Source organism: Sebastes fasciatus, chromosome 7, assembly GCF_043250625.1.
Source record: "Sebastes fasciatus isolate fSebFas1 chromosome 7, fSebFas1.pri, whole genome shotgun sequence".
NCBI lineage: Eukaryota > Metazoa > Chordata > Actinopteri > Perciformes > Sebastidae > Sebastes > Sebastes fasciatus.
The window spans coordinates 23,778,576-23,805,952 of NC_133801.1; the positions used below are offsets into that span (position 1 = coordinate 23,778,576).

The window sequence follows — 27,377 nt, forward strand, 5'->3', positions numbered from 1 at the left end:
ACAACGTGAAAACACCTGAAAGTGTGAGTGAGAGTTGAAGAGGAGTGTCTATGTGCGGTGTAGTCAGTGTTTGTTGTGTTGGGAGTACAGAAAACGTAGCTTAGTGTTATCTAAAAGGTTTCCAAAAGTCGTGGCTGTAATATTTAGGTGATTTCAACAATGTGGAAGATGCCAAAACCTCTCGTGAGACTTCTGAACGAGACTTCTCATGGACCGAGACTTGGTTGAACACTACAGACCGGATCAAGTGAAAGGTAAATGAAAAACGTTGTATTTCTCTGTAGGCTCCTTCCCATAATGTTGCTAGACACTTATTAGTCAGTGGCAAAAACAAGCACTTTTAATAGAGGTAAACTGTGTGACGTAAAAGGATATTCCTACCTGTTGCAGCCTGTTTAGCGGCTGCTGGTTGCAGCTGGTTGCAGCATTCTCCCTCAATACTGGACCAATTACAAACACTGTTGTCCCCAAAAGTCACTTAAAGACACAAAAACATGAGAAAAAAGGGTCCAGGTTGAAAAAAATAACAGTTACTTGTTAAATCTTCTTGCCACCTGACCCCCAGGTTGGGAGCTACCATGTTAATAGTACATGTGGCGCCTGCTCACCACCAGGTGGCACTGTAGCACTGAAGGAATGACAAGGCTCCCATTGCATTCTGGGGGGAGATCACAGACTTTGATTTGCTTCTCAGACACCTCATATCTGTTCAAAAAAATATTGCAGAGCACTATTTTGTTGTTTGTACTGCTTTTAAATTTTCAGTGGAGGTTATTATAAGAACCACCTGGACTTGATGTGTAAACATTGAGTGGGAGAGATCCTTGCGGTAGATATAGTGACCTCGGCTGTAGATGACTCTGAAAGCGAGTGTGAGGGACTACTCCTCCTATACCAGCTTGTTGCTTTAGAAAGCCCCGGTTGCAATCATGGTTTAAAGTGTGTGTTGAGTGGCTGGAGGATAATCAGAATCATCCAAGGTTGTCCAAAGTGCCTTGGGAACGGTTGCTTTGTTAGGAATTATTAAAGTGTTCCCCCTCTCCAGATCAAAACAGCCTCCCATTCACAGCTTCACTGAAAGGCTTGGTCTGTGGTGAAAACCATTAAGAGAGCCTGCATGTGGACTCAAAGCAATGTCTCCTGGCAGCTCTGCATTGCTCCTGGAGCAGCGAGCCATTGTTTATTCATCGGCACATTGGCATTCAAAGTGCATCCTCACTGTTCTCTCTCATAACCAACAAGTTGCAATTTTTATGCATGTGAAGGTTGAAGGCAAATTATTTATGGGAGACTGGACCTGAGGAAAGAGAACGGCCTCCAGCAAAATGGTTTGCGTTGAGAGCAATCCTTTTCTATAGGCTATTGAATTCGCCGGATCACAGCAAGATATGCATGTATTATTCAGTGTTTCAGAGAGAAAGAATTGTCGCCCTGCTAGACAGCCATCTGCTTTTTGGACATTGTGATGCATTCGAGACATGCTACCTTTCAGGATCCGGTTAAAGTCTTATTTTTCAGCACAGGGGGCAAATGAAATGAGTGGGGCTCTCCGGCGTCCCTCCCTTCAGGTTTTTCACCTCGCCTCACTGCAGTTTTAAAATATCTGAGCTGGAAATTGCGTGTCTTGACGGGTCTGAATTGGAGGAAATGGTGAGCGAGTTGAAGTTCAGCTGCAACGGGGAAAGAACTTTCACCTGTGTGAGAAATTATTCAAGAACATCTGGTGTCGTCCAGATGCAGGGATGGGATGTGTGAGGCGTGCGATGCCAAACACCAGCAGGTGCAAGGTGAAAGGACTGCCACCTCTCCGGGGTGCAGGTGATCTGCGGGATAATAGTTGCCCTATACACACTTGAGGAGATTACTCTTTACAATTGCACCACATTGTGCATTATAGAGTCTTTACATTCTGGAGGAACAATTTAAAACTCCTTTAATGGTGCTTTCTGTGAGTGCAGTATTACAGCAAATGGCAGGAGCTGCATTTCTCTGGTTCACGACACTTTCTTGCTGCCATAATGAACCATTTTTTGGTTGTTCATTACAGTCTAATGTTCCATTACAAAACATTATTTGAACGTTTATGAATGTACACTTCCTCATGTTTCTTTGATGGATCTTGACTGTGAGGTGCGGAGCATATGGTGCAGTAGAAGCCTAAAAAAAGACATGAATCCAGCTGGGACTTATTGTGGAATTTATATTGGGTTATTTTCTTCTTGTGAATGTGTACAAAGAAGTATTGTCTTTTAAACAACTGCCACTGTATATAGATAGCACTGCGTTCCTTAAAATAGACGTTTTAGTGAGCACACAAAGCAAGCACCTTGTCTCATTACAAGCTAAAGCATCCATTTATGGTGCTTTTCCTTTTTTGTTTGTGTGATGGAGGAAAAGTCTGATCCTGCACATTCTGGCTCGGAGCCACGTTGTCCTTGGTGGTGTTGACGGCTAGGAGATGAGTTTCACAAGAGCTAAACAAGTAGATGGCAGACTCTACTTTTAGGCACGTTCCTGTTATCCTTTCAACAGCTCACTGATTATGAAGTTGGGAGAAGCTGCAGCCTTCAGATTGTGCTTGTTTGTGAGCTGTATTTGTTGGCATCGATGAGAGATAGATCTCAGAGATCATCCATGGCTCACTTACTTACCTAGTTAACATGACAATGGCTTCTAATTTAATTACAGCCACCAGGAGAACCTTGTTAGTGCTTCAGACAACCAATTAGGCCCCAGCTATGGGCAGAAATATATATTTTATTCAAGTGTATCCATGGTTTTTGAAACAGAAAAATCAGCTGCTTTTTAGAGGGAGGAGCAGCGGCGGCGGCGGCGGCGGTGGAGGAGAGCAGGGACACACTGCTTAGTGATTGAATAAGTGATTAGACCTCAGGTTTGCACAAAGGCTCCTCACGCGCAGTAATGGCAGCCTATTAGGGCTCAGTTTTTTAATTTGACATTCACATGCATATCAAAGTGACTAAGCAACCAGAAGCCCGAGCGCTGGCCCCACCACAATGCGAGGCTCGGGTTTGTGTTGCAAAATAAAGCTCTTGACCTTTAACTGATGAATAATAGCCGGAGAAACAGAACGTAATTATCCGAGGCATTACTGTTGGTTCAAAAGGTAAACCACCAGTTGAATAAGCTTCAGCCATGTGGATCCATTTGAGGCATTTACTTGTAAATGATACATCTGTTATTGTTGGGGCATGGCTCGTACTGCGCTGAATACAGTTCGGTGATTTTTGAATTTTTGCAAACATTTAAAATCACAAGGCATTACTAATGAGGGAAATAAGAACAAAAGCCACCGAATTCAAGCGTTTCCAGGCAACAGAGGGTGTGTTTTTTTTTTATCCCTCAAGCTTCCCATCTGGATCACTGAGCATTTAGTGTAACCATCAGATGAGAGGCCAGAGTAAATAAGCTCATGCTCAGTTGCTGTGCAGACTCATTGCTGCTAATATTGTTGCCACGGCTGCAGGTGGACACAGTATTAATTTATGGTTTGGTCAGTGACCCTAAAGTTAGACAGGTAAGATTAAAGGTAGGGTCGGTAATGCTGAGAAACTGGCAAGGTTATACTAGATTTTAAAACAACATCAAGATCAACAATGTTCTACAGATGTTGGTCCCAAAGGTTAGAATGGAGCTAGGCAAAAAAGGTTTTAAATACGCTGCTCCTTCTTCCTGGACTAATGTGCAGAATGAACTGAAATTGTCAGAGCTGGTTCCTATGGGGGAATTTAAGTCTATTTTAAAGGATCGAGAAAGTGGCAATATAGGTCGATGTGATTGCTCTTGATTTTCTCACTGAATTATTTTGAAATTGTTGAAATTAATTTTTTTTGTGTTGCATACAAACTGGTTGTATTGCTCGTTCACTCGTGGTGTGTGACTGTTGTATTTGTCTGCTTGTATTGTTTGTTTTTATTGTTGTAACAATGTCTATGCTGAGCTCTTGGCCAGGTCACAAATATATATAAATATATATATATATATAAATATCTATATAGATATATCTATAGATATATCTATAGATATATAGATATATATCTATATATATAGATATATCTATCTATAGATATATATATCTATCTATATATATATATATATAGATAGATATATATATCTATAGATAGATATATCTATAGATATATATATCTATAGATATATATATATATATCTATAGATATATATATCTATAGATATATATATATATATATATAGATAGATATATCTATCTATCTATATATATCTATATATATATATAGATCTATCTATATATAGATATATCTATAGATATATATAGATATATCTATATCTATATAGATATCTATATAGATATAGATATATCTATCTATATATGTATGTATGTATATATATATATATGTATATATATAAATCTATATATCTATATAGATATATAGATATCTATATAGATATATATCTATATCTATCTATATATATAGATAGATATAGATATATATAGATATAGATATATATAGATATAGATATATATCTATATCTATATATAGATATATAGATATATCTATATATCTATATATAGATATATAGATATATATATAGATATATCTATATGTATGTATATATAGATATATCTATATATATATAGATATATCTATATATATATATATGTATGTATATATGTATATATATCTATGTATATATATATATGTATGTATATATATATATATATATGTATATGTATATATATATATATATATGTATATATGTATATGTATATATATATATATATATGTATATATATATATATATATATATATGTATATATATATATAAATATCTATCTATCTATCTATAGATAGATATCTATAGATAGATAGATAGATATATATATATCTATCTAGATATATATATATCTAGATAGATATATATATATCTATCTAGATATATATATATCTAGATAGATATATATATATCTATCTATCTATCTATAGATAGATATATATATATCTATATAGATATATATATCTATATCTATATCTATATCTATATATAGATAGATAGATAGATATATATCCAACCAGTGGTGTGGTTGCAGATTGCAACCAACTGAGTACCCCTCTTATCACTCCTCCCTTTCCAAGACTGCGGTAACGTGAGCCATATACTGCAAAACCATGGTAACACCGTTCACCTCGCTCAGAGACCATCCTTACCATAATAACACTACTTTAGGAGCAACGGAAGTCAGACGGCAGCATTACCACAGTTTTGCACTCTGCGGTTTCACAAGCGTGTCGGAGAACTATGGTTACGGTGGCCTTCAAGCAACGTAAAAACGTGAAAGGCTCTCTCTAAATCCAGTGTTTGGTTTGTCCGTTCTGGGCTACTGTAGAAATATGGCGGAGCAACATGGTGGACTCGGTGAAGAGGACCCGCTCCCCTATGTAAACATGAAGGGCTCATTCTAAGCTAACGAAAACACACAACGATTCTAAGTTTCAGGTGATGATACACTAATGAAAAGATAGTTATGAATATTATATTCCTAATAGATCCCCCTAAATGTTACACACTGTTCCTTTAAATTTCTATGTTAGAAAGGAAACTTATAACTGAGTACACAATTACAATGCAGTGATTTAACTGACCAGGTCAGGGAGCCTCACTTGCTTCCCGGTGCAACTTCTCTAATTTCACAAGTTTTAATTAATGCATTTAAAGATTTAATTTATACGTTAAGAAACACAGCATGCTCGGATATAAACTATCTCTGTGACATGCCCTTTTTTAGATTGGACTAAATACAAAATGCTTTAGGGTGGAGGCGGAAATGTTTTCTAAAAAAGTCTTTTTAAGGTCACAGCAACCACGGAAACACTCTGCCAGCATATGCAACGGGGTTAAAAGTAAATTAATTACATTACCTCCCCTCTCTGTTGTTTAGGTTTCATCCTTTCTTCATAATTTGAATGCAGATTGAAATTGAGAGTGGTGAGCTCATCTTGTGAATTAATCCTCTTAATATAAGTTCACCCGGCTTCATTTGAAAATCTATTTCCCCATTACAGTAATTAGAGGTATATAATGCAGACATTGATTAACTTCACACAGGAAAGTAGTACATTTCCATAAAATACTGGATGTTTTCTTTCCTATAGATCAAAACAAACCTGAAGCATATGAAGCAGGAAGTGACAAACTGTCTTCAGTAAGGGCCTAATGATGTGTTTTAAGGTAATTATCGACATAATTGGAAGACGTTCACCCTCACATTTTGCTATAATCACTCAAGGCCTAAAATAAAATTCCTAAAATAACACAATATTCTTGGTACTACTACTATTCCTCAAAATACTAATTAACCGTCGTAGAAAAAGTGTGTTCCATCTTGTTTCCATTAACTCGTCTCTTTTGTTCTTTTCTGTACACATTTTTCTTGTTTCAATAGCTCGCTTTTCTTTTGTTCGCGCCACAATGACATGGTAAGAGTGCGCTAACACTGGGTACTTACTAAATCACAGGCTCGGGCTTTCATGTCTTAAAACGAATACCCAGTGATAGCACAAGAATTATGCTTCAGACGATGGCTTTCCTCGTCGTCACGCTGCCTGTGTACAGCCTGAACTGGGAGCGTAAACCCGGTGCAGATGTGTAGAGATGACCACGCAGGCGAACTGGATAAACAGCTCTGCTCAGCATTGTTTTACCAAGCAAGAACTGAATCCTCTGCACAGCTGAACAAATGAAACGAATACCAAACATTTCTCTGTATTTGTCTGTTAAACCTCTATATCCAGTCTATCTTTCTTAAGCTGTGCTGCCCTACAAAGCCAAAACGCAGCAACTAGACTCACTGATATCTTACCTTACCATGACAATTATTACACCACAGAAATGTGTCATTTTTGGCCAAAAAAAACCACATGAAAAATTAAAAAAAACATGGTAAAAAACAAACTGCAGTGGCTGCTCTCCAGCTAGTTAAGGCTAGCTGGTGAGACTTACACTTAGCTAGAGTTTATTTACTTGCTTTTTACTGTTCCATGGAATCAAATTTGATGCTGCAACAACATAATAATTGAGAGAGGGAGCCTGTGAGTATGGACTGAAGTTTTGACGTGACACAAACACTTTCTTTCCCCATAAAGCCCAGTGTTGCTGTACAATGGTTCATCAGTTAAACTACACTGCAGACGGAAGTCTCTACCAACAGTGACAAACAGAGTGGCATATGATAAATATATATATATATATATATGTCACGCCTCTCACCCACGTTGTTGGATGGATTGGTTAGGTTTAGGCATGAGGAGTGAGATTGGTTAGGGTTAGGGTAAGAATAGCAGGCAGAGTAGGGCAGGGCATGCTTTTGCCATAGTGGGATTCATAATATGGCATCTCCCTCCCTCTTTCTCTCCTTGCAGTTATCATACTCATAGAACTGAAGTTACATCCTGTAACTATTGAGACATTATTCTTTCGGGTTGTCCGTCCGTCCGTCCATCCCTCCATTCTTGTGAACGCGATATCTCAGGAACACCTGGAGTGAATTTCTTCAAATTTGGCACAAACATCCACTTGGACTCAATGATAAACTTTTAGATTTGGGTGGTCAAAGGTCAAGAACACTGTGACCTTACAAATATATTTTTTGCCATTACTCAAGAATTCATATGCTAATTATGACAATTTTACAGAAATGTCTAACAGGATGAAATGATGAAGTGATTACATTTTGGACAGACATGGATGTAGACTGTGTAGCCAGATTGGTGCGTGCTACCCTTGAGAAGCATTTTATCTCGTCTTGCATCTACTGGGAAGAGGAAAACAAAATTCCTCTGTCGAAAAGATTTAACAGTTAACACATGGAGTGACCAAAAGAAACAACTGGGTTTTCTCTAAAAGAAAACGCGAACCCCTTTTTACGGACATCAAGTTGTCAGTTCTGACACTTAAATGGCCACAAAGATTTTCTTCCGGGAAGATAACAAAGTTTTATGACTTTGGGAGAATCCTCTCTCGCTTAAATCAACAAAAACTGTTATCTCCTTAATGACCTCAAAGGATTCGCTTGGTCAGAACCCTCCCCTCACACACACTCCCTTTAGCATCTGGAATTCCATAGTTGCCTAGGTCTTGACCTTTCGGTGACCCTGAGAGTCAACGAATCAGTGGTGGCACAACATTGCCACCTAACGGTATCGGGAGGTAATAGGATGACTAGTTGAATGTAAAGTTTGTTATAAGTTTAGTAAAACTGATTTTAAGATTGATAATGTTTATTACATATTAAAAATTGTTTCCTCTTTTTCTATAAAAATTGGTGGTGCCCCGATCTTTATTTTCTTTTATTTTAATATAATTTACGAGAGCAAGTTATTTAATTACATGTGGAGCAGTAAACGCTACAACTGGAACTTGACCGGTTGGCGGAAGCATACAACCGCAAGGCGGTTATTCTAGTTTCCTTTTGTGATTTTGTTTTTGCTGTGACGGTCGTTACCAGCAGATACACTGGGTGTTTCAGCATATAGGATTGTGATGTTTCAACATGTTCTCTTCTCAACTTGTCGCTTTGTCACGCCCCTTGACGTCACTTTATTTTCGACATCAAAACCACTATAGTTATCCTTGGTGTCACTTTAGGATTATGTAACAAAACCACTATAGATAAGTTTAGAAAAGAACTACATGGTTGGGCTTAAAACTGCTACGTTTGTACAATGAAAATGACTCTGAACGTTGTGAACACGGGACACAAATGAACATGATGCACGGGACAGGAACAGTGGTCTCCTTTTTGCTCTCAAAACTACGTCACCACACTCCCGGTGCACTTTCTCTGAGCGTTTACCGTTTTCATGGATGGGTTTACATTCTAGTTAATGGAACACCCGGTGAGTTTCACACAGGCGTTAAAGGGTGCCTTGTGCGGTGGCACCGAACGCCGACACCTGACAGAGCCTCGGTATTCAACGCCCTGCCGAGATGTTTAGCAACTTCAGCTATATCAGCTGCCTTATGTTCGACACACAGCTCTGCTCGCTCACCGGAGCAGCTCCAGCCTGCGTTAAGCTCTGCCTGTCTGTGACACAGTAGCCTTCAGTGTTGATAGACTATTACTCTTGACGGTCAAACCAATCAGATAGTGCTGTGGGCGGGACATCAGACACAACAGACAGAGAGAGGTGGCTGCATTATTTAATTGGCAATCGGATAAAAAAATTACCAGTCCGATAATTATAAAAATATTACAGCTAATAATCGGCCTGGCCGATGATGATGATGAGAATCAGTCGACCCCAACTTTTAGGTAACACTTTACGTTTTATGTAACGTCTGTGAGACAAAGTTTTACTGTATAATTTAGTTTTCAGTTTGGCTTTTGTTGGCCTTTTGTTTTAATCAACTTACTGTTTCGGTAGTCACTGCTCTCTGTCTTTGTAAGGCACTGCAGTGTTACTATCTTCCACTCTTATTTCTAAAGAGAGTGACTGCAACGGCCACAGAGCATGAAACAGATAATTTTTTAACTTATCCACATCTTCCCAAACGGAATTGAATTTGAAGTTCAAGCTCATTCAAGCTGACGAACTTCATCCCATGATGCCTTTCTTTCCAGGTGGAGGCCCTGTGTTTGAATTCAATGCAGATTTAATTAAAACATGTAACTTTTAATTACCTAACTAATTAATTTAATAAGTGAAAATAGACTCAGAGCGATAAATTATTGAGGTGGTAATGTTCCTGCAACAACTCGCTGGCTCACCAAGCCTCCCTGTGACTGACTTCAAGGCTGTGTACAGACTGTTTTTTGTTTTTTTTTAAGACCGTATAACAGGCTGTCCCACAAAAATAGAACGCTTTCATATGCTGACAACAGAAACGCATACAAAACATAAGCGGAAAAAACATCCATAGAGGCGTCGCGGCGCATCAGAAAGAAGCTCGGTGACTAAATAAACTTGTAATGCAACAATGGCATTTTATACGGCTTTCTCAAAAAGATAATCAGGAACAGCTATCTATAGTGTTTCAAATTAAAAGTCGACTTTAAATGAAAATTAATTACGCATCAACAATGCTAATGATGATAGAAAGATTACATGCAGACGTGGCAGAATAGAAGATGAGAGGGGAAGATTGGGAAATGTTTGCCTTGCTTATTGTATCTGGGTGGTGGCTATGAAGCGGAACATCAATGTAAATTTGGCAAAAAAAGAAAACTTGTCTTCCGCAGAAAGGAGTCACCTTGAGATTTGGTTGAGGGGAACTTCAGAGGATGCTGCGTGAAGCTTAGGCTCAGCAGATAATTACAAATTTCCTGTCTGAAACACTTAACCTTTTTTTTTTTTTTTTGGGTGGGGGTGACAGAGAAGGGCAACATGAACCTATTTTTATAGCTTTTTCTAATTAATCGCACCTAAAACGTCCACATCAACATCCAGCACGTTTCCTCCCTCTGGTAAACATCAATCTCTGATTAAGAATCAGACTGCTAAACATCAAACGGCAGCATCGCTGACACCAGAGCCTATAGTGCTGTTCACAGCATCTTTCAGGTTTGGAGTTAATCACCTCACAAACACACGTCTCTTCTCCCTGACACTTTCATACAGGATTAACAGGCTGGTTGTGTGTGCTTTAATTAATGCAGATTTCTCTGGGTCGTACTGTAGCAGTCTGAGATAATTGTGTTGTGGTTATCGCAGGCTTCAGGTGCTTGTCCTTCATCATTGTCTGAAACAACTGGCTCATCTGTTTCACAGAAAATGACTTGGCATTTTTCCCCCCACAATGTTAATAGTTGACTTGGCGCAGTTTGAGCTTGTTGGATTGGGATTCGTCTTTAACGCCTTTTTGTTCCTTCGTGTTAACTTCTCTCACAGTGTTTTACAATTGCTTTGGCTCAGATATCACAATATGATATCCTTATATACAAAGTACAAAACACAAAGTCACCTGCTCCGTCCTTGGAGTATATTCACCAGGAAATTCCATTTTACATTATTCTACCCCACTATGTTTCAGAGGTAAATAGTGTACTTTTAACTGCAATACATCCATCTGACAGCTTTAGTTGCTTTGTAAATTCAGATTGACTAAACAAAATAGAAATCAACTTATAAATTATGATGTAATATTTAGAGCTGGCAATCGATATATTTTTAAAATATTTAATCGCATGATTGTCCATTGTTAATCATGAATATTGCAAATTAATCGCACATTTTGTATCTGTTCAAAATGTACCTTAAATTGAGATTTATCAAGTATTTAATACTCTTATCAACATGGGAGTTGGCAAATATGCTTGCTTTTCTTATATATATTTATTATTGGAAATCGATTAACAACACAAAACAATGACAGATATTGTCCAGAAACCCTCACAGGTACTGCATTTAGCATAAAAAATATGCTCAAATCATAACATGGCAAACTGCAGCCCAACAGGCAACAACAGCTGTCAGTGTGCTGACTTGACTATGACTTGCCCCAAACTGCATGTGATTATCATAAAGTGGGCATGTCTGTAAAGGGGAGACTCGTGGGTACCCATAGAACCCATTTTCATTCACATATCTGGAGGTCAGAGGTCAAGGGACCCCTTTGAAAATGGCCTTGACAGTTTTTCCTCGACGAGCGTTATTTAACCTCCTTCGTGACAAGCTAGTATGACATGGTTGGTACCAATGTATTCATTAAGTTTTCCTAGTTTCATATGATGCCAGTGTCTTCACTCTAGCTTTAAAACTGAGCCTGCTACAACCTAAAAATTGCAAGTTGCATCAAAGAAATTAGTGGCATTAAAACCAATTTGCGTTAACACGTTATTATCGCGTTAACTTTGACAGCCCTAGTATAATTATAGATTAATCTACCCGGCAGTTAAATATAATAGTAGCTGAAATTAGCTCCACCTTTACCAGCTGCAGCATTAGTGACACTTACACACTAATGCATCACTAATCATAATCCAGTAATATAATATATAGCCTATTATTCTGCATAATGTGTGAGTGTGTTAACGTGTGTGTGTGTGTCCTTCCCATATCTTGAAAAACTGTTCGCTCCGTAAGGCCACGTCCCGAACGTGCACTGCACTAGTTCCAATAAACCACAATTTACACTAATAGAACATTCAATGAATTACAACATTTTGACAGTAATTAAAAGGAAATGAATTTGCATTTGTGTTCTTAGTAGCTAATAGATGCTAAAACTTGTGCTAACATGAGGTAACAGTGGTGGAATAAGTAGGATACTCAGATTTTACTAAATCAAAAGTAGCACTAGCCTACCACAGTGTATAAATAATGTTACAAGTAAAAGTCTGATTGAGGAATTGCCTGCACACGGCTCTCAACATGGCGACGGCTGAGCTGGTGGTTAGGAGCTAATGGTGTTAACAGCACGAGCAGTGCAAACAACGTCAACGGCTGACAGAGTTAACAGTGTTTACCTTGAGGGGGGACCGGAGGGTGGGCGCCACGTTTCCATGATGACGCTGTGGGTCGGGACGGCGTTATCAGCGGTAACCGCCGTATGAGAACAGTGCAGAGCTGCGGCGATTACCTAGCCAGTGGCACACACATTGGGACTCACTGGGAATATGCATAAGCAAACTGAACCAGACCGATCCGAGCATTGACAATTCAATCATATGAAAAAGATATTGTAACCACTTTTTTTGTAATCAATCCGCTGTAAACTATTGTCATGTAGATTAACAGTAGACTCCTGGCAGCAGGGTTGCCAGTACATTACAGTTTTTCCAGTTTGCTTACTATTAACTTAATTTACAGTGTATAACTGTTATAAAACAAAGTGCTGTATTTTATTGAATTTAGTGTCAGCAGATTAGCCGGCACAATATTGTTTTTTGACATTAACAATGGAATTTCACCGTAATCCCAAATACAGTACAATGTAGTCATTTTTATAAATAGAGTATTTTACTGGCAGTATTGATGACAGCCAATTCATGTAAATCACAGTTTGAAATCAGTTCAAATTAACACATGACAACAACAATAAAGGGGCACTTGAGTTCATCTGACGGGGCTGTGGGAGTAATTCCTTTGTGTTCAGACTTTTTCAAATTGAACCTTGAAGTGAAAATTGAGCCAAAGCAATTGTGAAATACTGTATAAACAATTCCTCTGTAAGCTGCCATCAGGCATTTTTAATTTTAATTGTTGAGGCTTTTTAATCTTACATAGGCCCTATAGAATAATCAAAATCTTCTGTACAGAAAGCCTGCGAGCTGTTCAGTGTAAGGAATAAAATTGCAGTTTAAAAAAGCGACATACTGGAGGGATTTGTCCTCTTGTTAACAACTGAATCAGCCAATAAATAAGTAAATAGGAATTATGCAAGTCCTTTCTTCCTATTTGTGCTAAACAGGAGCGAACATAGAGGGAGATAAGTGTGCAGACAGTGCTTGTTGCGTGTGCCTTTGTTCACCGACTATTTATTCGCACATCATTTAATTATACCTCAGCCAAGCCAAGTGCTACATGCCATCAATCTCAATCAATCAATTAGCCAACTAAACAAGCCATGCTCAGACATTCGTTCACTCTCAATTTCCCCATTGTGCTAATTACACTTAAACATGTCATTCCAAATTAAAATTGAACATTTAATGGGATTAGTATTATCTAACTGAAACATCACCCTCCTACTTTCATGCATTCATGATGCACTGACAGCCGGTAACAGCAAATGCCTTGTACCTGCTTTTAATTTTCAAGAGTTTAACCTCAAAAGTTTTTTTTTATAAATATACAGAAAATCACATCATTTGTCATGTTTCAAAAAATTCTGTATTTAATGTTCCTTGAGGGTCGCATTATATTTCAATTATTGTATGAGCAAGGGAGAAAAGTGGCTGGTTTCTAAGGTTAAACTATTCCCATTAAAGTTTGAATAATGTTATTGACCTTTACCTGGGATGGTTCACTTAAAGTAATGGGAAATGGTGGCACTGACAGAATTATGATGACAGAATTGCTTATGGTTATGAACTGGGTCTTGTACCTCGAAATACCTATCAATTTGTCAAATCACTAACATGTTCAGCCGGAAATCTTAACAGGGGCCCCCCGAGCCTGTCGGTGTCAGTCATCGTGTCCTTTAAACTGTTTCTCGCCTCTATACCACAGTGCATGTGTCACTCACTGATGGGAGCTCAGATTGCTGCTGCCGCTGCTGCACATCGAATACGTCGGTACAGTATTTCTGCCTCCACTCGAGGATCTTTCTTCTTCGGGAGTTTGACAAGTATCAGCGGCTCAGGATGTGATATGAGCAGGTTCAATCCAGCTAATGTATTCAACACGTTAAAAAAAACAGGCGGGAGTGAATTTTGACAACAAATACAAGTGAATAAATTGTCCCGCCTTCCGTCTCCGGGCAGGACGGGACTACAAAGCGAAACGTTTTTTTGATCAAGTCACAACACAGCAGCGCTTTAAACATTGATATCTTTTTATTAAGACAAGTACTGTTCTGATTTTTTTTTTTTCTTTTGTAAAAATGTTGGTGTGAACCAATACAAAATATGCATGGTCATATGAGAAACATCCTCTTCACTACACAAAAGAAAAAAAAATGTCACCTGGGTACAGAGAGAAATTTAAGATTCAACAACAAAAACAACCATTTTTTGGGGGATAATAAAACGACTAACCCCGCCCTCTCCCTCCCCTCCCTCCCCGCCTCCCTCCCCAGGCTTTAAACATGAGTTTCATCCAAATATCCAGCACATGTTACAGATCATTCATAAAACTTCATGTCACAGTAAATACACCATCTTTTCATCTATGGAAATGTATGCGTGACTGAATGCAAACAGATGCTTGGTTGACTGTCTGTGGTCACATCCTATAATCACTAAATAACCGATACTGTATGAGCAAAGTGTTAAAGGTGGAGGAAGAAGAAGAAGAAGTTTCATGAACATCATCGTGATTTTTGTCAACACTGACTGTACATCATTTTCGTCTGCTTAACAAATCTAGTTTTCTTTCTTTGTGAACTAGGTCTATGCAAAATAATATGTAACGTTTACTGTAACAGTGCACCATATTTAGAACACATAAACATGTACAAATGAGAAAAAAAACATGTACATCTTGTGATTTCTTCAATAGCTGTGGTACTACAGTATATACTTGGGGCCTTTTTTAATTTGCATTCTACCTGAGATGCAAAAAAACACAACTATTAACACTCATGAACCTGAGAGAGTGAAAACAAACATACTAAATATCAAGTATTTAAAACAAATTGGATCAGAATGATGCTTCCGGCGATGTTTTTTTTTTACGCTCCTCGATTAAAAGCAGCAGTCACGCTATTATGACCATTTAAGATAAATATCAAACCTCAAAATAAAAATATGTCATGCACATAACTGTTTCCATGACACCAAAAGTCTAAAAAATGTACTTTTATTGTAGCTTATTATAGCTTTCAGTACTGTATTCCTCTCTTGATATTACTAGCGAGCCTTGTCCTTGAAGATGTCCAAATAAATAACAAATGAAACGAAGCAGAGAAAATAATTATGACCAATTGGAAACTGTTTTGCGATCACTAATTAAGACAATAAATAGTACACCCTGGCATACGACATTCTAGTCAGTGGAAGCTGCCAAACCACCCCGAAGAAACAAGGAAATGCTTTTTTCTATAAACTCATTCCAGCTTTTTTTTACGCTCCAGGTCGTAATCGTGATGCAAGTCTATGGTGCGTGAATACAGATATATAGAAAGGACAGAAATATACAAGATATACTGTAAGAGTGTACATGAGGATACTGTAAGATACTAACCATATGCCTCAAAATCAAAGAAGGCACTAAATTAAGTCCTTCAGTCCTTTCCTATATAATAAGTATCAAGAGGTGGGTTTAAGGCAGTGGTTATCCTTTTTTCATAATACATTTTTATTATTTTTTTTTAATATTTTTTGTCTTATTCAGGCAATACAATGAAATCGCTCTCTAATTACCAAACGGGTTTTTACTCTTCTAGCTGTGACAGACTCTCAGAGGCATGAAGCATGCACGGCCTGCCCGCTGCGTCTCTGACTGCGAGCGCAGGATCTTCTGATTTGTGTTGGTGGGGGGAAATAAAAAAAATTAATTTGCAACAGTAGACTGCTCCTGTGTGAAGGTTTGAGGCTGCGGCATGACAGTTAAGAAAATGATCTTTCCCCAAACCAAGTCTAAAGCTCCACGCAAATCTTTGATAACTTGTAAGGCCGAGAGCCCTCACAAGCTATCAAAGACAGCCCAAAGGTAAAACGTCTTTACAGGCAGCAAGGAAATGTAACTGATTCATGTTTGCAGTGATTGAATGTCTTTATGCTGAAATATGGGTGAGGGTAGAAAAAAGTATATGTAGCAAGAATTTCTAAGCCAGGAAATAAGCAGTGAAAAGTTGTTTTTTTTCCACTTAATACAGGCATTCACGTGGACATACCTTGGTTCCTTATACTGTACATCACTGAAAGGAAACTTTGCCATTGAAAGTGTAACAACCTTTCTTCCCTTTAACACAGTACTATCTCAATCAAAAAAAAAATAAACCAATGCCCTGGAAATATTTCCAGTTAAATGTCCAATGTATTCTATTATCAGATAAAAAAAATCTATTATTTAGAGAGAAGCACTCCGCACAGTGGACTTTCAGCCTTTGCTGTATACAAGTAATGCTCACTGTATATACGCACACTCACATGATTATTACATTTGGTCCAGGGTCGACCGTGTGGGTGGTATGCAAATGTGAAGAATTTCATGTTTAAACCAAAAAGCACACACAGCAAGCTGTACCAATATCCAACAATTAATACATTTGATTAGATTTTATGATCAATGCAGCAGGAACAGTTGCTCTTTTAGGTACTACAGAGTTTAATGTAAAGTTTGACCCTAAAAACCCACATAATATCTGCCATCAGATAGTCTTTTGGCTCTGTACTTATAAGCCATTTTCTTCCATGTTTTTGGTCCATCCATCAAAAGGACGAAAAGAAAAATAATTCTGACAAAAAATAGCTTCTAAAATCACTCATAAAAGAGGCAATGTTTTTAAAGGAGCAGTTCAACATATTCAGGAAATACACTTATTGGCTTTCTTACCGAGAGCTAAATGAGAAGATCAATACCACTGTTATGTCTGCATGCTAGGGCTGCATAATTAATCAAAATTGTCTACTGCAATTTTCAAATCGCAGTATTTGTTAAAATCGCAATATTTGTTTAAGGCAAAATGTGGGTTAAAATACCATTTCTTATTAAATATTGATGTGTTGCAGAGATGTCCTGGCCAACTCATCATGTTCTACAGACTTAAGAAAACATCTTTGTTTGGTACAGATCCCCGCAAAAATCACACGATAATAATTACTTAGGTTTTCACCGGCGTTTGTTGTTTTTTTTGTTTGTTTGTTTGTTTGTTTGTTTGTCTGTGACCAGGATAACTCCAAAAGTTTGTGATGGATTTGAATGAAATTTTTTGGAGGGGCGGAGTGTAGCACAATGAACAATCCATTAGGTGGCGATCCGGATCATGATACGGATTCAGGAAATTGTTTAAGGATTACGATCAGCCTGAGCATTAAGACCACAGGGTATAACACATGCGCAGTGTAACTGTTGACGCGTGACCCAGCCCCCTTCTGAGAGCAGAGAGATACATGTGTGGATGTGTAGCGAGACATCGAGGTGCGGGAGCTGCTAGCCATCCGTTGTGAGAAACAAAAAAGCGGTAGATGACGGGATGACAGACAACGTAGTGTAACGTTATACAGACATAACTGCCGAATGAGAGAGGCATCTGCTGATACGTTACATGGAAACACACCGTGTTAATAGCCGACCACCTCACGGTACTGCCAGCTGTGAGCTGTGATCTGTTTTTAAAGTCACGCATCTTGGCAGAGGTTTTTCAATGAAAATGAGAATAATGATGTAATACGTATCATTCCCTCTGATATCGCACGTCATATTGCAATATCAGTCCAATTAATTGCAATGTGACATTTTTTTCAAAATCGTGCAGCCCTACTGCATGCTAAACATGAATTTAATACCAGAAATAGAAATGACGTGGGGTGTTGGTAGTTGTATTTCTTTTTGCCTTTGGACAGAGCTCGGCTAGCTAGTTTCCAGTCTTTATGCTAGCTAAACGAAGCAGCTGCTGGCTGTAGCTTCAAGATATGAGAGTGATGTTGCTCTTCTCCTCATTCATTCTGGCCAAGAAAGCAAATAAGCGTATTTCCAAAAAATGTCAAACTATTCCTTTAAGATTTTTTTTTTTCCAGAACCAGTCATTCAGCTAAAGACAACAGAAAAACAAAAGAAAGCAGATGACAGTAAATGTTATCTGCTATTGTGATTTACTGCTGTTCTCTCAATCAGCAGGAAAAACCTGATACAGAGTTTAAAAAAGAATAAGTGGTTCTGATTTTCTCTCTAGGAATTTTAACTCTGCATCATGGCACATTACAGCTGTCAGGATGTCTGACTGGACTCCACAATACCCTAAACGAATACTAAACTGACCTCACGTCTACTAATCGTCAGATGTTCTCTTGAAACCAGCGAGGGACCAGCTGTACTTTACGGTTCGGTGTGAAATGATACTTAACGGCACTCCTACTTCACTTTTAGGAACGAAATACATTCTATGATGAGCGTGATTACTCATACAACTGTTACATTAGTAATCGACACAGTGAACCTGACCTCGAAGGGGAGGGGCGGGGGTTGAGTGAAATCTGCGCTGAAATAAACCAATCTGTGATGAATTTTGCAGGGAGCGTTGGACTTTGACCCAGCAAGGGAGAAATGTGTTGACACTGTGTTCCAGTTACTGAACTCTGGAGATTACTCAAAAAGAAAAAAAGGAAGTGTGTATGAGCTGGCTCCTCAGATCTGGGTACATGAGCTAAAAGCTAGCTGCAGCACACATATAGACAAACACCAGGCCCATTTAATCTTCGAAAGCCAAATGCAACAAAGGATCAGGTGGATTACATTGAAAAAAAAAATCCAACAAGCATGTGAAGGAGGGGGAAAGAAAACAACGAAATAAAGAAAAGAAATAGAACAAGGCACAAAATTGTCTGTAAAATAACTGAATTGTACAGAATAGGCCCCGGCAGTCCAGGAAGGGTCGGATAGGAGACTCAGCAACGCCTCTTCTTACCACTTGGCCATGCCAGTCCAACTTTCCACTTTCTTCTCTTCCTCTTTAAATCTCTCCCTCCCCGCCCCCAAGCCTTCTCGTAACCAATCAGAGTTAGACATAATGCTCCTACAGCACCACCACCACCACCACCAGCATCCCCACCCGTCTCTCCTGGCCTGTCCAGTTTAGATATAGTACTCCTTCTTCTCGTCTGTGTTGTTGTGTCCGCCCTCCGCGTTGATGATGGCCGTGTCTGCGTCGGCGGCGTCGTCCGCCCCTTTGGCTTCATGCGTGAAGTAAGTTCCTGTAAAAGCACAGACAAATTAGCGCCCACACCTCTTCAATCCTATCACACTCCACTGACAACAAAAAACACTTGAACTCTAAGATGTTGTTCATGATCAAGTACGATTGCACTGCCGTCGCCTTACCTTTGTGTCTGGCAAAGTATCGACCGAGAACAATGAGTGCACAGAGGATGGCAAACATCACCACGGCAACCACTCCTCCGATGACAGCATGGTCAATTTTCTGCGGTGCCCCCTCGCCGGCTCTGGAGTCTGAAAACAGCATCGTAAATAATTTCATGATCAGCAAAGCGCCTCAGCCGGTCGCTAATACCTTCACACAGACGCGGACCACACGGGAAGCTGTGGCCCATTAAATCATTAGGCTGCCAAAATAAACCAAATTGGTTTGTTTTCTCTCAAAAGCATTTTAGCATGACCTAACCTGCAGATGAAACACTTGAAAAGGCTGTGGAGAAAAATGCCAGCTTACGTTGTTTACCAATAACAAAAAATGAGATGGCAGACGGGACAAATTTGTCCACGGAGGATGGTAATGCTTCACAATTTGAAACTAAAAATCCCACAAACAGGCTATCAACCCATTTAGTTCTCACTTACTGTCCTGACAAATCCTGCGAACCACTGCCAATAATTCAGCTTGATAATACCCAGAATGCAGCTTTTTACTAACTAAAATGTTTAATTTGTTATTATCTCATTGTCCATGAAACAACGCAAATTCAAAGCCCATTTGAATGTACAAAATCTATTCATGTTACATTTAAAGGCATAGTTTAACACGTTTGGGAAACACGCTTATTCTCTTTAAAGGAGTTAAAGGAGAAAATCAATACCTCTCGTGTCTGTACAATAAATATGGAGCTACAGCCAGCAGCTGGTAAGCTTAGCTTAGCATAGACATAAAGTCTCACAGGAAGGCGTATAAATCGCACGACATTGCAAGGACATTCCGCGTGTCACAAGAACGCATTTTAGGCTTTTTGTGTGTCATTTATACGACGCTTTTAGCATGTCATTTGTATCCCACGCAATATAACTACGGTAACGTCTGCGGTTAGGTTTAGACAACAAAACCACTTAGGTTTCGGAAAAACGTCACGATTGGGCTTAAAATAAGTACGTAAACTAAGTAAAATACGTACAGAAACAACGTAACATAAGTACGGAAAACATGTCACTAACGTCACTAAAAAACATGTCACAAACATCACTATCGTAACGTAACCATCCACCTCCCCACGCGCCCGCCATAAGCAGTATTTCTCACTTTTTATTTGAAGTAACTAGCTCTGAGCGTAGCACATATACGTGGATGCGTTTACATTGCAGTCAGTACAGACTACATGGCGTACAAATGACACACCCAAAGCAAATACGGCGTTCTTATTGCACGCTAAATGCCTTGAGCATGACCGTGTCATTCATACGCCTTTCCATGCGAACGGGCTGAATGTGTACAAAACCCAAGTGTAACTGTACAGACATGAGAGTGGTATCGATCTTCTCATCCGACTCTCGGCAAGACAGTGAATAAGCATATTTGCCAAAATGTTGAACTATTCCTTTAATAAAATAAAAACAGTATCTATTACTTGTTTAAAATACAGCCTGATGTCTCTCTAAGTTATAAACCGTATATTTGTGGTGCTATAGTGTTGAACCAGGCTCGTTATATGAACATTTTCAGTGCTTCATATAGCTGATAATGGCTGCTCGAGCCCCTTGAGTGAGCAGTGTTGAGAAATGTTTTAAGACAGTTATTCCACCATGAAACAGTAGGCACCGTCTGCAATTTCATCGAGAGTTCACACACTGTAAAATACATTGTGATTTAAGAGGCCATTTCTGGAAGTTATAGAGCTCAATCATCAGAAATAGACACAAGTCTGGAGATAAATTGGCGCCCGGTGTCCCCATGCAGAGAAATACGTGGCTGCCTCAGGTGTCAGAGAGTATCACTGTCTAGCATTTAGCCAGATTTATCCGCGCATCGCAGAAGAACAAGGCAAAAAATCTGAAGCCTTTAAATTTCCAGTCTCAGAATAGTTCAGAGGCATTTATCAATAGTCTATATCTGTGCACATTTGGACTGATGGAGGAGTGGCAGGCGAGGGAATGGCTGCACTGTTCTTTGCTGCATGAGAGAGCAGCTCAATTTTCCATCAATCTCACTAGCCATGCTCTGAACTTGAATGATTTTGATAAAAGACGAGCGGAGAGTGCAGAATTTCTCAGCGCTGCGAGGGCGTAATAAGTCGAGTTGAGGGGTTTGAGACAAGTGACATTCACATCTCAACCCCAAAAACAAAATCCAAAAACACCTTGTTCGAGCTGCATTCAGTTCAGCACGAGGACATCTTGGAAGTGCATTGAAACTAATTAATGAGAAAAGTTTTGTTTCAGTTGAGCGCCCACTTAAAATGGACTCGTCTTTCGTTGCTGTGCGTCGGGGTGTGTGAAGCAGGGATGTGCAAGGCGCCGTTTGTTTACTGTATCGCCGATGTCAAGATAGCACAGCTCATTCCCCGCGGAGAGGGAGCGGGCCCATGCTCCATGCTAATGAACATTCACTACTAAATGGCCTGTTCGCGCCAGTCCTGTCTCCTCACCCCCTCCTTACCTCCCTTACCTCACCTCCCCCCCACACCTCCCTGCCCTCACCTTGCTCCCCGCTGTCTTCCTTTTGACACATCCGCGAGGAAACATGCAGGGTCTCGGCCGCCTCTGCACACCGAGGGAGAGTTTTTATTAACAGGTAGAAAAATTCGCCCAGGGTAAGCACCGAGACTCTATCACAAAAATGTCAAACTAAAAAATCCCATAACACCTACAGTATCAACTGTTATGGTTGGCTGCATATCATGTTGCCTGCATTAAGTACACCACTGAACACTGGTTTTCTGTTTGTCAGTTCTGTATTTATTACAAGGGAGGGCCACAAAAACATGATCTCCAATTCAATATAAATGTTACTCTTGTGCTCATTTTCATTCATCTTGCGGTGTTGCTGCAGCCTGCATTACATCGTAAGGAGATTATGAGACATGTTATGTAATGCAGTGTAATACAGAGGTCTAAAGCATAATGTAAGCTGATTTTAAACATAGAGGTCACTAGTCATGAGGTGTAGTATTCTGCCTGTGAAAACAGTTGTTTAATATTATTCTGAGGATCTGAAGCAAGATTTTCTTACGTCTGAAAATGTCATTTGAGTTATATCAGATTTACAGATTTTAACAGAAACCCTTTGCTACCAACTGGATGTATAGCGTTTGAAAGATAGGTGTATAGAGTGCTCCAGGGATGAGGGATATTTTTGTAGGCAAACCAGGAAGTTAGAATCGGCCTCGCTCAAAAAAACAGTGGGATTTTTCCATTGGGTTTTGGGTTATTGCAGATTTATTTTTTGTGTTAAACAAATGTTTATGATACACGTGTCGTTTAGCAAGATAATCTTCACAAATGAACAGAACTTTTATGATTTTTGAAGTGTGATTGCATGTGAAACCAGAAGTCAACGTTGATTTATTTGTCGCATAACTTCCATACTTAAGTTACGCCACTTCTGGAGTTATTTTGACCCAAACTATGATCCTTTCTTAAACTTAACTAAGTAGTTTTGTTGCCTAAACCTAATCAAATAGTTTTCTACAGACTGAAGTTTATAATGAAAAGATTGGAGTGGAAATTGACACGTGCGTCACATGTTGCTGGACATTTTGTAGGAAAACGCATCGAAAATGAGGAATAACGTTTCGTAAGATATCATACGAACCGTTGTATGACATACGTTGAACAAAAATATGCCATTGGTTGTATTATGGGAAATGTAGGGTCTAGTGTTTTTGGAGCTTGACCCAGACTAAAAGTCATGATATCTCAGCCTCTGCTGCATACATTTTTACCATTTCTTTTAATTTATCACATGACTGAAATCCTGTACCTAGGTCACATGATAACAACTACCCCATCTCCATGAAAACTGCGCGAACTCCACTTACTGAAGGACATGAGATATGGCTAAAGCTTCAGAAAAGTGGATCTATATAGTCGAAAATCATTATATATGTTGCTTGTATCCACTGACCATTGGGACCAATTGTGGTTTACTGTCTTTTGGTCAGGAGGACCCCCCCAACCCTGCGATTATTGGGTGAACCACTTCACCTACTGATCTACAGCCGCCCCTAAATCTGTCACCTGCGAGTCCCCCAACTTCATGGATCATAAAGTGCAGGACTATTCCTTTTATGTTGCACTGAGAAATTATTTTGCTCACAAGGTAGACAAAATAACATGAACATCCTACAATATAATCACGACAACGACATCCCACGCTTCAGGTTCAGTTGAATCAACACCTCCATGTACTGTAGCAGGTGTTCATGTTATTTTGTCCACTTACTGTATTTGGGTAACAGCGTGAAAAGAGAGGTAGAGGACTCCAGAAGTGCTAATCTGTATCTGACCCAGATCTCTGACCTCAACAAGAACATAGTTTCGTTATAGTGCCATTACTATCATTCTCTCCCTCTTCCTGTGTAGATTAGTTTGTCATTCAGTGCTCTACACACCCAGGATCAAGTGTGTGATTCCCTCAGGACTTCCATGCTCAATATATATTCGTAATATAACACAGTGCTTAGAATAGAATAAAAAACCTCCAATTGACAGACAGTGTCATTACAGCAGCCTTTGTGGCCTCACACTTGAAATAAGTAGAATTTGATTATGTCTGTAATGTGGCTGGTGTCCATAAGGCCTGCGCAGCTCCGCTCGCGGCTCGATGGGGGGAGTGCTGCTGACATGCCCACACCGGCGCCCTGACAGGATGTGCACAGCCGTGGGGATTTATGGGGGAATAAAGAGGATTTGCAACTGATGCCTGTGTCTGCGCGGCGGTGAAATCTGCTCCGCTGAACTCCCCAGTTCCACATGCTTTACAGTCGCACCTTTCCGTCTCTGTACTGGAATGACTAATTGCCGCTCTGGTCAGCAACAGAGAGTCCTATCAGACTATCTGTCAGAGCTGCGTTCTTGTCACCAGGCTGATAACATGGAACATAATTTCAGTTTTGTCATCTTTTTTTCTTTTTTTTTTCATAGTTTTCCGTTCACATAACAAGGTGTGTCGCACACACATGCGGTAACCCACACACACACAAACACATTACAATTTATAGATGTAATTACATGGATATAATTGAAACAATGACTCTCTTGCATTGAAAGAGCAAAGCCGTCACTTGCACTGAATAGACTCTCGCAGTAACCTTTTCCCGGACGGCGGCAGGACAATCGGGCATTGCTGCAGAATCAACTTGAGGACCGTCAATAGTCCCATTTTGGCGGCATTGAACTGCTAACATCCGTGGCCTTTTGTATTCGTTGTTGTTCGGAAAAAGGAAATGAACGTAATGAAATGAGCATACACGGGCAATCTCCACCAAATCATTTTTTGCTATTGCTGTTGTAGCAGACCATCAACGGAGCACAATATTGTCCTCGGTTGAATTCCAATGTCACTGCTCGCTCGCTAAATAGATTCCCAGAGTCCTTTGTAACAACCCAAAGAGTGATTTTGAAGATGTGCAAATACAGCTGTGACATTTAACGGAGGTGCTGAAATACAAGTGAAGGTCTCACTACAACTAATAAAATGGCAAATGAATGGAAACGGTGACAACGAACTTGAACTCCTCGATGGCAGTTTTTTCTGTCTTTTGAGATTGGCAAACATCTCCGCACAAAAGCCGGTGGCACTCATCTCCACTTCGTGCTTCCCCTCCAACGTGTTTTCAAGGCTAGGGAAGAGGTTGACAAAATAATATATTTATATAAAAAAAAAAAATCACTGCTCTCTTCCCAAAGTTGCATGTAACGTGCCACAAAAGTGCACTATATCAGCCGAAAATGAGGACACAGTGCGAGTTCATTGGCACATAACATTCAATCTCCAAACCCTAATGTGCTAAGTAGAGCTCTCATAATCATTTACTACTGCACCGTGAAAAAACAATATTACTGCAGTGAAACAGTCTTTTAACTTCAGGGTGGGCTGGCATTACTAACCTATTCCCTGGAGACCAATTAAAACGGACCATTACAATATTTTCTTTCTTTAATAACTGTTTAAAGGAAAGCAAGGAAAACCTCAGGTCAGAAAAAAGCCCGATTTCAACTGGGAATCAGAGTAAACAAACGTGAGGGGAAAAAAGTAATTAGCATTTCTAAATGATTCTTTAATTTTTCCAATGAAATACTTCAAAGAGAAATGATACATGTGAGAGTTAAAACAACGCTGGTAAATGTTTAATGGCTAATTATGTTGAATACTAAATCCACTCGTAGCAGTCTTTGTTGGAGTCAATAGCGTACGTGGAGTCGAGGCGTGAATCCCCAAGACTAAACAACGTTGGAAACCTGCCAACACCTCACATGTACCAGTGCTGAGGGAGGAAACGGCAAACAAAACATGTATGATAACCTGCCAGAAATGGATTCCTGAAATACCATCTGGTGCAAAGTCACATGGAAAAAAAGAAATCCATGTGTTAGTCAGAACAAAGAAAAGGGAATAACCCTGAAGTCATGTATGTATTCTGTGCAACGCATGTTAAAGTCATAAGGAGTTACAAATCCCTGACAGCTTAGCCAAGCAAGCAATAAAAACCATAATATGGTTAGTAGTATTATCAAACCTTAAGGGTGCAGTATAGAGGCCAAACTCTGGTTCATGTGTAGTGTAATGTTTGCTTGCAAAGCTCTCCTTGGCAGTTAATTTACAACTTCTCTGTAAATCAGGAGGCTGACCCCCCCTCCCCCTTTAACTCATCACATCCCAAAGCCTCTGTGATGTTTAGTTTTTCTATTCCTTTTAGATTATTCAGCAGAGGTCCTGCTGTAGCATGCTAAACAACAACTTACCCTGGACTGCAGATCTGCAGAAACATAGGGTCTTTTTAATCAAGTCTACAACATAATTCCTTGTTCCGTGTCTTTCCCTCTGTGACAAGCTGGGGGAGAGGGGGGTTACTGAGGGCTTAGCCGGGATATCATGTCCCTGCCTTGGATCATCTCTGAGCATCTGACGAGCTGGAGCATTACCGCCACAGACTCTCTTTATTCCTTCAGAGCTGGGGATTCTGGGTAAATTCCACCCTCTTCCCCAAAAAGAAAATACATCCACTGACAAAGAACTTGTGCAGTACTATTTTTTTAATGTTTTTTTTGTTCCTGTGATGCTGGTGTAGGGCTGTCGCGGTGAAGGAATTTCCCCTGCGGTGACAACGACTGGCTCAACAGCGCGATATGCGGTGTTAATGCCATTTTTAGTTTTTTTACAAATTGCTTAATTTATCCTGATTTTAGTACTATATAAATAAGCGTTATTGTTAGGCTATTATTAGGTGTATTGCTGCTTTTTAAATTACAAAAATGAAGGTATTAAATATTTATTTATTGTTAAATGCAGAACACAGAATGGCAATGAGGCACAGCGTTTTTTTCAGCTGAGACACTTTGGTTGCGTCTGGTTGCTATGATACGGAATGTCCGTCGTAGGCGGTAGCAGCGTAACCAGAAGACGTTGAAACATGTCTCCAAACTTCTACTTTAGTTGTAGTTGGTTGCACCAACAATACATCCAAAAACTCTGATCTCCGATTTGTTCCCCTGCCATGCCCTAAAAAAGATATAATAGAGGGGTTTTATGGCTCCAAGCTATAGACCAGCAACACGTCATTGCTGAGGCTGCGCTCCCATTGTAGAGAAAAGGGAAAATGACGAAAAGCTGTTGTCTAGTAGGTTAATCCAGGCTTTCACACTGAGATTTGAGGCACATACAATACGTGTATA

At 39.4% G+C, this 27,377-nt stretch overlaps 1 protein-coding gene and 1 long non-coding RNA gene across 7 annotated transcripts in view; one reads left to right on the forward strand and one right to left on the reverse strand.

The window, feature by feature from the left end:
* Positions 1 to 29: 29 nt before the first annotated feature.
* LOC141771756 (uncharacterized) overlaps positions 30 to 27,377 on the forward strand; it is a 118,555-nt gene continuing 91,207 nt past the window's right edge. For all 4 annotated transcript variants that reach the window (XR_012594766.1, XR_012594767.1, XR_012594764.1 and 1 more), the window contains exon 1: positions 30 to 254. This is a non-coding gene — a long non-coding RNA (uncharacterized LOC141771756). The remainder of the gene's footprint in view (positions 255 to 27,377) is intronic.
* Positions 14,476 to 27,377, reverse strand: part of cadm1b (cell adhesion molecule 1b) — a 168,373-nt gene continuing 155,471 nt past the window's right edge. For all 3 annotated transcript variants that reach the window (XM_074642360.1, XM_074642361.1, XM_074642359.1), the window contains 2 exons: positions 19,641 to 19,769; positions 14,476 to 19,513 (listed from right to left, as the gene is read on the reverse strand). In XM_074642360.1, the coding sequence (XP_074498461.1) occupies positions 19,395 to 19,513; positions 19,641 to 19,769 (248 nt within the window). In that variant the 3' untranslated portion in view covers positions 14,476 to 19,394. The remainder of the gene's footprint in view (positions 19,514 to 19,640; positions 19,770 to 27,377) is intronic.